At 32.7% G+C, this 12,540-nt stretch overlaps 1 protein-coding gene across 10 annotated transcripts in view; it reads left to right on the top strand.

The window, feature by feature from the left end:
* The window catches only part of Txndc16 (thioredoxin domain containing 16), an 88,769-nt gene that overhangs the window by 56,893 nt on the left and 19,336 nt on the right, over positions 1-12,540 (top strand). For 7 of the 10 annotated variants that reach the window (XR_007343838.1, XM_048793096.1, XM_048793099.1 and 4 more), the window contains 8 exons: positions 75-241; positions 706-766; positions 3,235-3,367; positions 4,837-4,980; positions 5,521-5,580; positions 8,735-8,803; positions 9,746-9,914; positions 10,464-10,600. Coding sequence is in view for 9 of the 10 variants with exons in the window: in XM_048793096.1 (XP_048649053.1) it covers positions 75-241; positions 706-766; positions 3,235-3,367; positions 4,837-4,980; positions 5,521-5,580; positions 8,735-8,803; positions 9,746-9,914; positions 10,464-10,600 (940 nt within the window). In the remaining variant the exon portion in view is untranslated. The remainder of the gene's footprint in view (positions 1-74; positions 242-705; positions 767-3,234; positions 3,368-4,836; positions 4,981-5,520; positions 5,581-8,734; positions 8,804-9,745; positions 9,915-10,463; positions 10,601-12,540) is intronic. The other 3 variants (XM_048793098.1, XM_015480888.2, XM_048793100.1) reach the window with 3 other exon arrangements.

Raw genomic sequence — 12,540 nt, 5'->3', positions numbered from 1 at the left:
TTGAAACATTATCATACAATGAAGACATTTTGTTCTGTTTTTTTGTTTGTTTGTTTGTTTTGTTGTAAATGAAGACTGAAGTTGCTGAAGATCCTCAACAAGTTTCAACTATTCATCTCCAACTAGGATTACCACTGGTTTTTATTGTTAGCCAACAAGCCACGTATGAAGCTGATAGAAGAACTGCAGAATGGGTTGCATGGCGTCTACTGGGAAAAGCAGGAGTTCTGCTCTTGTTAAGGTATCTTAACCACATTGAATATTCACTCTACTTAGCAAATACTAATAGCGTTCTCATTTTTAATGTGGCAACTTAGTCATATAAATAAACTAAAATCTCTAATAGATCCCAACATAGTTAGAACTTACTGCTGAGCTTAAGGCTATACATTAATTGTAATCTTGACTAAAATTAAGATGGAGACTAGGAAATCCATTTTGTATTCATTTATATGTGAAATTTATCAGACCCACTAAATTGTAATCTTTATTCCTAAACATTTTGTAGCATGAGAACTTTTAGTTCTGTTTTATTTTATTTTTTTGTGGTGCTGGGGATTGAACCCAGGGCCTTATGCATGCAAAGCAAGTACTCTACCAACTGAGCTATATCCCCAACCCTTAGTTCTGTTTTAGATTGACTTTCTGGATGACTATTATTTTTCAAATTAGCAACATAAAACATTTGTTTCCATTTTGAAAAAGGGACTCTTTGAAAGTGAACATTCCTCAGCACACCAATGTGATCTTCAAAAGAGCAGAACAGGTTAGTCATTTTATGTACTACCTATCATATCAGTTTATGTAAAGAAAGTTAGTACATGTGATCCTAAAGTAACATGTTTATTATGGAAAAAATTTGTAAATTGTCACTTACAATTAAATCTCTTAATATGGTACATTTCCTCTCCCATTTTCCCCTAGGACAATGACTTTTTGGATAAATAGGTAGTTTTCCATATTCTGGATTTGTGTGTTTCTTTTTGCTTTTTTCTGCATTTTTACTGTGTTCCTTTCTATTTTCTATAAATTATTTTTAAGGTTGATTAGCTTCATTAAACATTTTGGGTAAAAATATTTCACAGTGCTGACTTCATTATATTCCATCCTACCCAAAAGTGTTTGATGTTTATTTTTCTCAATGATTCCATAGTTCAATCCCTGAGTTAAGGTGAGGAAAGCTAATTTTGCCCATTATAAGATACATTTTCTCTTTTCCACTTAGCAAATAAACTGAAGGTAGAAATGCAAATAATATCACAAGAGACACCAATATTTACCTTTTGGAATGCCTAAAGATTATTTAAACAATAATACCTTGACAGAGATATGGAGAAACAAGAATTATAATATACCGCTAGCAGGAGTAAAAACTGGTAAATGAAAATAGAAAAACACTAGGCAGTGTTATTAAAGTTGAAGCTGCATATATCATATGAACCAGCAACTATATTCCTGGGTATGTAACCAACAGAAATTCACATGCATGTGCATCAAAAGACAACATTATTATATTATATTCATAGTTATATTATTTTTGATAGTCTCAAACTGGAAACAACACATGATCAGTAGAATGGGTAAATAAATAAATTGGAATATATTTATTTAAGAAATACTTAAAAGTACTGAAAAAGCTGTTTTTATATGTTATAATCCTGGATGAACCTCACAATGTTGAGCAAAAGTAATCTCAAAAAAGAGTATAAATTGTATGGTTTTGTTTTATAAATTCAGAAATCAGCAAAATGTATAGATGATGAGTATTTTAATTTGGCTGGGCTGCTGAAACAAAATACCACTAATAAGGTGGCTTATAAACAACAACAATTTATTTCTCATGGTTCTAGAGGATGGGAAGCACAAGATAAGGTGCTGGAAAATTTGGTGAGAGCCCTTAGATGGTGCCTTCTCTTTGTGTTCTCACACGGTGGAAGAGATCTAATTCTCTGGGGTCTCTTTTATAAAGACACTAATCCTATTAATGAGAACTCTGCCTTTATGACCAAAGCACCTTTCAAAGAGCCTATCTCCTAATGTTATCACATTGGTGATTAAGATTACACAAATGAATGTTGGGGGGACACACACATTCAAACCAGAGTTGTAATAAAGGTCTAAACAGTGACTGACTACCTTGGCGAGAGGGGAATGACAGAAGGGCATAGATGATGGCTTCAAGGGAGCTAGTAATTTCTTATATCTTAATCAATGCCGTGGTTATACAGGTATGACCTCTTTATAAAATTTAATCAGTCTCTACTGTCAAAATCTGTGTTCTTTTCTATGTGAATGTTATAATTCAGTGAACAAGTTTACATGCAAAATTTCTATATTATATTTGGAACAATTCAATTTGATTTATTTTGATTCTTCTACCTTTTAACTCCATTATATTTTTGCAGGAGTAAAAAATTGTTTTGAGTGTAATATTAAAAAGATGAAATATGTTATATGAAAGAATAAACATATTTGGAGTTCTCTCATAGCTTTATTACATTGTATAGTTATAGTCAGGGATGATTTGCTGAAATAACCTAAAAGACTTAAAATTTTCGTGTTTTAAAAATATAATAGTTGGGGCTAGGGTTATGGCTCAGTGGTAGAGTGCTTTCCTAGCATGTGCAAGGCCCTGGGTTCAATCCTCAGCACCACATAAAGATAAATAAATAAAATAAAGATATTGTGTCTAACCACAACTAAAAAATGTAATAGTTGGATATTATTGAAGGAATAATATTGATCTCAACAGAATAGAATTTGATATGCTTAAAATGCCTGAGAACAGAGAGTCATTTTATGTTTATAATTAAACAGGGAATTGGACTTCTTTGTGGAATTATTTTAAATAAAGTATTATTTTTAACATCTGTAGAATATAAAAATAACTGATTTTGATTGGTTCCATTTGCATTAAAATCATATATATTTCCATTGTATGTTGAGGTAGGGGGTGCTGTTTATTATATTCAAGTATTTTACAGACTTCAGTCTAAGGCAGTTGTGACAAGAAGCAAGAGAGACTGTCAGATCCTCTTTTTTCAGTAGTATGCACTGTCTTAGGGGGATGCTTTGGATGCTTTCCTTGTCATAGTAATTGTGTATTTCCTTTTTTTTTCCTTGAGAAAAAAATCAAAGTTTAGTTTCATTTCAGTGTCAAACAAGTAGAATGTTTTTAGGTTAACATGCTATGCTATATTTTAGTGATTTTTTAAAAAAATAACATATTTCTAGGAAGTACCAGTGGAATTTTTGGAGTTACATGATGTTGAATTAATAATTTCCCATGTGGAAAATAATAATCACATTGAGGAAACACAAGAAGATGAAGACGATGACATGGAAGATCCAGACATGGGTAATAGTTGTAAGGCTTGCCACCTCCTTTACTGTCCTGACACCTATAGGTTTGGTGAAGTTTATAGTGGGTTAACTTTCTCACAGAAAGTATCACATTCAAAACTCTGTGAAGCAGCCTGGAGAAATTTATTTTGAATCACATTTTATCAAGTTGATTTGGTAAAAAGATGTAAGAATGCTGTGTTTTGTTTAGTGCATACCTTTCTTGGTACACATCAGTCTTCTAACCTTCCACAGCTGTGCTTTTTATTCTCCTAATCAGTTCTCTCAGTTCTTTTGGCCTGCTTCATGTTTAAAATTCCATCCAGAAACCACAATATATTTCATTTTTTTAAATTATAGCTTTATAGTTATGCAGAGAATCTGGGTTCATCCTGACAAACTCATACTGCATGGAATTAAATTTCGGTTCATGATCTCTTTCCCCACCTGTTTCCCTCCCGTACACCTTCCCCTCTCCCATAACAACATATTTCATTTTTATTATTTTTTAGTAGGAAATGAAATTTTGTAGTGTTTGTAGTTATAAATTAGTCTGATTATTAACAGAATAGAGAGTAAATTTCAATAACATTTTATTCTTTTTTTATTGATTTTTTAAAAAAATAAATGATAGCAGAATGCATTACAATTCTTATTATTACATATATACAGCACAATTTTTCATATCTCTGGTTGTATATAAAGTATGTTGACATCAATTTGTGTCTTCATACATGTACTTTAGATAATGATGTCCATCACATTCCACCATCCTTGCTAATATCCTGCCCCTCCCATTCCCTCCCACCCCTCTTCCCTATCTAGAATTCATCTATTCCTCCCATGCTCTCCCTCCCTACCCCAATATGAATCAGCCTTCTTATATCAGAGTCTGAAACATTCTTTTCTTGATTCTCTAACTGGGAGAATTTGGATCTCTAAATCTAAATTTTCCTGTTACAAACCCTCTATCTCTTACTTTTATTCATAAACTGATAATTTATCATTACATAATTATTCATTTATCAAGTTTATTGTCTGGCTTTTCTATAGATAGAAGCACCATGTGGTCAGGGATTGTGTCTGTTATTTTTGACATTTGCCCTAGTATTTATCACAGTATTTGGCATATAGTAGAAGCTGAATAAGCACTGTCAAATATGTATGGTAGAGTCTTTTAGAGTTGTAAATTAATATAATGATTGGAAAGAAAATAGCAATGCTTATATTATTTGTAGAACAAAAATAAATAATTATTTCTAAACTAAACTTTGTAACTAGTCTGAACTTTTAACTTCTAGATCAGAAAGCATCTCAGTGTTATTTCAGATAGGAAGCCAGGCAACTGGAAAGTCTTCTAAATATACATTTTAACTACTTAGTATGTATTTAAAAGTTTTTTATAACAAAGTACCAAATTTTCATTTGCTTGCTTATAAGTTTAAATATTTTTAATTATACAACCAAAATTAGTTCCTTTTATAAACATTTTAGATATTCAAGATGATGAAGTTGCAGAAACTGTTTACAGAGATAGGAAGAGACAGTTACCTTTGGAACTGACAGTGGAACTCACAGAAGAGACATTTAATGCAACAGTAATGGCTTCTGACAGCATAGTGCTCTTCTATGCTGGTTGTAAGTATGAGCCTGTAGAGGAGACTGCAATACATATTAGGACATTTAAAGTAGAATTTATTTTTGAATTCTATAAAGTTCACATTGTAAAAATAACAGCTTTCCTATGTTCCAAATAGACTGCACATATTGAAACATTTACTTCTAACTGATTCTAAGGAATAAAACTGATTTTATATATCTCTATGAATGTGATTTACGAATTGAAGGTTAATCATTAAACTAGGTATTTAGCTAATTAATTTGAAGACTCTTGATTCATGTCAATAATTTTAATATATTAACAGTTCTTATAGATTTATAGGAAATATATACTTTTATCTTCAAATAATAGTCTTTCAACTATATTACTTGCAGTATGAATGTAGAGAGTTGCATTTGGAGCCCTTTTAAGTTGTTGGACAATATTGAGTACTCTACTATATTTCTTATTTGGAAATAATAACTTGGGGTAAACCTATTTGTTTGTTATATATAAGTATGGGTGCTTTGGAGATAAACATCTTGTAATATCTATTGAATTTTTTTATTTTAATCTAGGGCATGCAGTATCCATGGCATTTCTACAGTCCTATATTGATGTCGCAATTAAATTAAAAGGTATTATATTGTGATATGCATGCTTATTTTCCTGATTTCTGAGCTGTAATCTTTTTATAAAATGGTGTCATCCTAAAGATATAGAAAACCACATAAAATTTCAGGTTGTTATGTTTATGTATCCAAGGTTAAATTAAATTAAGAGTATCAAAAATGCTTAGAAGCTGGACATGGTGATGCACTGCTATAATCCCAGCAGCTCAGGAGGCTGAGGCAGGAGGATGGAGAGTTCAAAGCCAGACTTAGCAATTTATTGAGGTACTAAACAACCCAGTGAGACCCTGTCTCGAAATAAAATATGAAAAAGAGCTGGGGATGTGGCTCAGTGGTTGAGTGCCTCTGAGTTCAATCCCACGTACCAAAAAAAAAAAAAAAAAAAAGTGCTGAGAAGCCTTCACTTTGATTATTTCATGGGATTTCTAGTAGAAACAAAGAGAGTCCGTGTATTAAGTACTTATGGCTACACAGTGTACCAGTGACCTTTTTGGCTAAATTCAGTCATTCAGCAAACATTTATTGAGTGCCAATTATTATTAAATACTGAAGATAAAAATTTGAAAGGTAACACCCAGTCTCACAGTCTATGAAAGATCCAAGATCCCTGTGTTCTTGAAGCTATACAATTACCTCCTCTTGGACTATGATATTTTTTAATAGTTAGAATCTTTTTGTCTTAACTATTCTATTAAACCTAATTCAGTGGTAGTTAAATAAGAGAATAAGGACTGGACTTTAACTCAAAATGTTTAGGCCATCATTACATCAAAGGCATGAGGAGAAGTGGTGAGACCTTTTAGTAAAGGGGTAGCAATGGATAAGATGTGTATAATATTTTGTAATCATTTGAATATGACAGATGGTAACATATTTTGTGTCTGTGGTATGGTTGCTTCCTACTGTTTACCTTGTAAATAGAAGCTATCATAGTTAAATAGGCTTATTCTTGGCTCCTCTGAGAATGTTATTTACCATTTATCTTTTTTTGGGGGGGGTGGGGGGCGGGTACCAGGGATTGAACTCAGGGGCACTCAACCACTTAATCATATCCCCAGCCCTTTTTTTGTACTTTATTTTGAGACAAGGTCTTACTGAGTTGCTTGGTGCCTCACCATTGCTGAGGCTGGCTTTGAATTTGCAATCTATTTGCTTCAGCCTCCCTAGCTGCTGGGATTACAGGCATGTGCCACCACACCTGGCTACCATTTAGTTTTTGACTTGTATGTGTTGACAGAATAAAAAGGTAGATAACCAATCCAGGACTTGCTTTCTTTTTCATTCAGTATGTTCTTTATGAATAACAGTCCTATTAATAATTAGATGTCACATAAATGGACTATTTTGGAAGTTCTAGGGCTTATTGTAGAAATGTATAGGTAATTATTGTGTATAGTATAGGTAACTATTGTATTTTGGACTTTTTTAGAATTTGGAATATTTGCATATAATGTGATACATTGGGGATAGGACCCAAGTCTAAACATGAAATTTGTTTATTTCATGTGCATTCTACACATATAGGCTGAAAGAAATTTTATATAGTATTTTTAATGCACTTAAGTTTTGACTGATTTCTGTTACATGAGGTTAGATGTGGAATTTTTTACTTTTGGAGTTCATGTTGGCACTCAGAAATATTCAGATTTTGGAGCATTTTGTATTTCAGACATTTAGATTAAAGATGTTCATCCTGTTTTATAACTGCAAATTAGGATAATAGTAGTACTTTGAAATTAGTCCTATTAATTTGTCTTTTAGGTTGACTTCCTGGGAAAAATGTCATTTTTCATTTCAGTCTAAAAATATTTTTTACTCAGTCACAAGGTGGCAGCAAATGTCAAATTTTGATGCTTGACATAGTATCTGTATCAAAGAGAATCTATTTTTTCTGCTTCAAAGTAGGAGTTCTATTTGAAATTAACGCATTGATAAAGAGGAATACAATACTGTAGCTATCTCAGAATATTACACTATTCAGATTGAAATATGAGTGAACACTGAAACCATTTTATAGAAAATAAAAATTTTATAATAACTTCAGCATAAGCAGGCTTAGAACTTTTAATAACATGTATCGTGTGCTCTTTTTCTAGTTTTAAAGATAATATTAAAGTTTCAACTTTGTAGGGACAAAGTAATATGTTTAGCAGAAGTAGATGTGTTGAGGATGCTTACTGAATGGAAGGAACATCTATATTGGGTGGCAATATAAGATGGCGCTCTATGTGAACAAGCATCACTTGATACTTGTTGAGGACGTGATTAAAGAATAGGAGAACTTTGTAGAAGATTTAGCAGGTTTGGTTTTGGAAGGGATAAAACTTATTTTTGTTTATATGATCATATGTTGTTTAGGTATTAAAATATTTTCAAAAGTTTAAATTTGTTCTTGAAGGAATATCAGTGACCATCCATACATTTTTTTTGAGAGAGAGGGAGAGAGAGAGAGAGAGAGAGAGAGAGAGAGAGAGAATTTTAGTATTTATTTTTTAGTTTTCGGCAGACACAACATCTTTGTTTGTGTGTGGTGCTGAGGATCGAACCCGGGCCACACGCATGCCAGGCGAGCGCGCTACCGCTTGAGCCACATCCCCAGCCCCATCCATACATTTTTGTAGACTGAGTACCTACTGTATAACAGACCTTGTAATAAACACTGGAAATGTAATGGTGAATTAGACACTGCTTGTTTTATCAGAATTTTAATACTAAATTCTAACTGATAGATAAGTCATTGCCTTTATGAACTATAATAAAAATCTCTGAAAATATAAAGATGAATTTTCATTATTAAAAATTTGGGATGATAAAATATTTTTTAAAATATTGCATCTCACAAATTGAATCATTTGGTTAGGCTGTATCCTAAATTAATATACAGAGACTTCTTATTTCATATGATATTAAAGTTTATTTTTTTTAGAATTTTTTTCTTTCAAAATCTGAATTGTGTGGTGCTTGTTTTGATTTTTGATCTCTTTTCACCCAGCAATTTATGTATTTCAAAGAACTTTACATGTTGTATAATAGAACAAATAGGAATTTCTGCTTTGGATTACAATATGTGATTTTAGGCTGAAATTATAATATTTAGATGGGCATGCCTGCAACCCTAAAAGAGTTTCGCATGTGTCATTTACTCACGTGTTTATTAAAGGTGATTCATGTACAAGGACTGCTGTAGATGCTGGAAGTCAATGGTCACTACTATCAAGCAGCTCTCTTGGTAGGGGCAGACATTAATCAAATAACTAAACAAAGGAATACCTAATTCATAAGGAGATAAAGGAGCATATATCAGAGGAACCTGATATAAATCAGGATGTTCCACATGTAATCACAAATAATGAAAAAGACCTAACTCTGCAAAGGTTGGTGGTGGGGCAAGGAGGGTATTTGCTACAAAAACAGGGTTGGTGGGGAGCAGGGTAGCACCAGAACAGACTTGAGTTTTGAAAAGATAATATCTACAATTATTGTAGAGCCATTGAATCCAGGGAAGTGAGTTAGAAGCCTATTGTAGTTATCTAGGAGAAATGATGACTAGAGTATTGACAGTAAAGAGAAATGGACAACAATTAGAAATATTTAAACTTAAAGTGGTAAAATTGAAAATGTGTACTGATTGATGAGACATGGAGGGGCTTGGGAATGGGGAGGCATGTAGGATGATGCTTTGTTCTGTGAATTGCACAATTTTCACCAAGTAACACGGGAAGGAAAGCTATATTTGGTTTTAGACATAGATATGTAGAGTTTGAAGATGTTTTCATTCTCAGGGAAGAAGGTAGTAAGGTTTCATGGTCCTGGAACTTCAAGGAGGAATCTGGACCAAGGATACACATTTTGGATTCATTAGATTGTTGATGGTTATTGAGATTGTCTAGGAACAGAGTGTAGAACAAGAAGAGAAAGCAGTTTAAACGGAGCCTTGAGGAACTCCCAATTCCACTAGCAGAAGAGCCTTCAAGGAGTACCAAAAAGGAAAAGCAAGAGAGGTAGGAAAGAAGCTGATAGGGGAATTGTCACAAAAATCAAAGGAAGAGTGTTTCAGCAGAAGTGTTCCACACTGAGAGGTTAAAATTGTTGGGCTAGGAAGAGAATGAAGATTCTAGCAGATGATATTCTGCATTAATATCTACAAAATGTGCATTTTCCTTTAATTTAGACACATCCACTATGCTTCTTACTAGAATAAACTGTGCAGATTGGTCTGATATATGTACTAAGCAAAATGTCTCTGAGTTTCCCATTGTAAAGATGTACAAGAAAGGCGAGAACCCAGTATCATATGTTGGTATGCTAGGAACTGAAGGTCTCCTGAAGTTTATACAACTGTAAGTATTCAGCTTCACTATAAGATTTTTAATTCTGGGGATCTGTAGAAGTTCTAATTCTCATAGTTTGTTGACATCCTTTGTTAAGGATGACATCCTTTATTAAGGATACATTCCTTAATAAATCATAGATCACAGAGTAAATATTGATAAGGACTGTCATTGCACATTCCATTATTTTGGGGGAGATGGTTATTTTATTTATTGAAACTGATTTTTTTAAAAGAATAATATTTGTGAGGCATGGAGGGCTGAGGCAGAGGATTGCAAGTTTGAGGTCAACCTGGAAAATTTAGTAAGACTTTTGTTTCAAAAATTTGAAAGAAGAGCTCTGGGGGTGTAACTCACTGGTAGAACACTTGCTTCATATGTGCAGGATCCTGGGGTTGGTACGCTAGTCCCATAAAATAAATAAATAGTATTTAGTTGTCTTTTTTTTTTTGTCAAGTTTATCATGTGTAATATGTTGTTTGATAAGTTCAATGTTTTTTAACAAACTGAAAGATATCTTTAAAAATTAATTTTGAATATAGTTATGTATTTATCCAGCAACAGGATTTCATATCCAGTGAACATAACACTGATCCAGGAAGCAGAAAAATATTTAAGTGGAGAATTATATAAAGACTTGCTCACCTATTCTAGTGTGTCAGTACTGGGACTATTTAGTCCAACCATGACAACAGGTAAGTAGAGTTGAGATTTAAATTAAATAATGTACAGTTAAACATGTATTGTAAATTGTGTGTTATATACAGTACTTTTTAAAAATGGGGTTTTAGTGCTTGTCTAATGAATTAGCATGAGATCTTCATAGATTAAGTAGATTAAGCTTTTTTTCATTTTTTTTCAAATTATTTTCCCCCAGTTTATTGTTTGCTTTTTAACTTTATTTAATAATAGTTTGTATGTAGTAGTTTAAAATTTGCACTCAAATTTATTGATTTTGATATATATTTTATTGCTTTTAGATATAAAAAATTCTTATGCTGGGTGTAGTGGCACATGCCTATAATCCCAGCAGTTCAGGAGGCTGAGGCAGGAGGATCCATGTTCAAAACCAGGCTCAACAATTTATCGAGACCATCTCAAAATAAAAATTGAACAATAAAAGGCTGAGAATGTAGCTCAGTGGTAGAGTGCCCCTGGTTTCAATTCCCCCCAAAATCTTATTATATCAGTTAATATTCACCTGTAATTTATTGCTTTAACATATAATATTGTCTTAATTTATATTGTCTCCTTGTTATGAATATTTTTCTTTTTTAAAAAGTTGTAGTAAAATATATATAACATAAAATTTATCATCTTAACTGTTTTTAAGTGTATAGTTCTCTAATGTTACGTATATTCACACTGTTGTACAACTAACCTCCAGAACCTTTGCATTTTGCAGAACTGAAACACTATATTCATTAAACTCCTCCACTCCATCTCTCCCCTGCCTTTATCACTACCATTCTATTTTCAGTTTTTTTTCTGACTACAAGGGGAATCACGTATTTCTTTTTCTGTCTGGTTTACTTGATTTAGCGTGATATATTCAAAGGTTATGCTTGCTATAGGATATATCAGAAGTTCCTTCCATTTTAAGACTGATTAATATGCCATTATATGCAAATTATATTACCTTTTTACTCTGATTGTATCCTTTGATTTTTTTTCTCTTTAAAAGTATTTTAACCATTAAGATATCTTGATACCTGATATGAGGCCAGATACCAACTTAACACTTTCTAAGTAACTAACAGTTACTCTTTTTTTTCTTCTGCTTACATATGATCTCACCATCCCCATGTTAAATCCATATCTCTGAATGTGTATGTATGTCTTCAAATGTTTTCTATTTCATTCACTTTATCTATTGATACTTCAATTAGTTTTTTTAACTTTTTATTTATTCTTTTTATTTACACATGATAGTAGAATGTATTTTGATATATATCATATACATGGAGTGTAACTTCTCATTTTTGTGGTTGTACATGATGTTGAGTTACACTGATTGTGTATTCATATATGAACATAGAAAAGTTGTGTCTGATTCATTCTACTGTCTTTCTCATTCCTGTGCCCCTCCTTTCTCCTCATTTCCCCTTTTCCAATTGGATGAGCCTCCATTTCTCCCTTCCCTACCCACCTATTGTGATTCAGCATCTGCATATCAGAGAGAACATTTGGCCTTTAGTTTTTTAGGATTGGCTTATTTCACTTAGCAAGATAGTCTCTATTTCCACCCATTTACTGGCAAATGCCACAATTTCATTCTTCTTTAAGGTTGAGTAATATTCCATTGTGTATTTGTACCACATTTTCTTTATCCACTTATCCATTTAAGGGCACCTAGGCTGGTTCTATAGCTTAGCTATTGTGAATTTAACTGTATACATTGATGTGGCTCTGTAGGCATCCCTTGTGCTGAGACTCAAAAGCCCTTCCAATTTAAAAGCTCAATTCAGTTCTGGGAAATTTTCTTGAAGCATTTCCTTGATGATTCCCTCCTTTTCATATATTGTTTTCCCTTTTCTCCTCATTATCATTCCCAAGCAGTTATATTCTCCTTTCACACTTAATCTCCTAGTACTTGCATCAGATTATTCCTCTGACCCGACTTGCACCTTGTAAG

This window comes from Marmota marmota, unplaced genomic scaffold, assembly GCF_001458135.2.
Source record: "Marmota marmota marmota unplaced genomic scaffold, marMar, whole genome shotgun sequence".
Classification (NCBI taxonomy): domain Eukaryota; kingdom Metazoa; phylum Chordata; class Mammalia; order Rodentia; family Sciuridae; genus Marmota; species Marmota marmota.
This window is presented reverse-complemented; position numbering and strand designations above follow the sequence as displayed.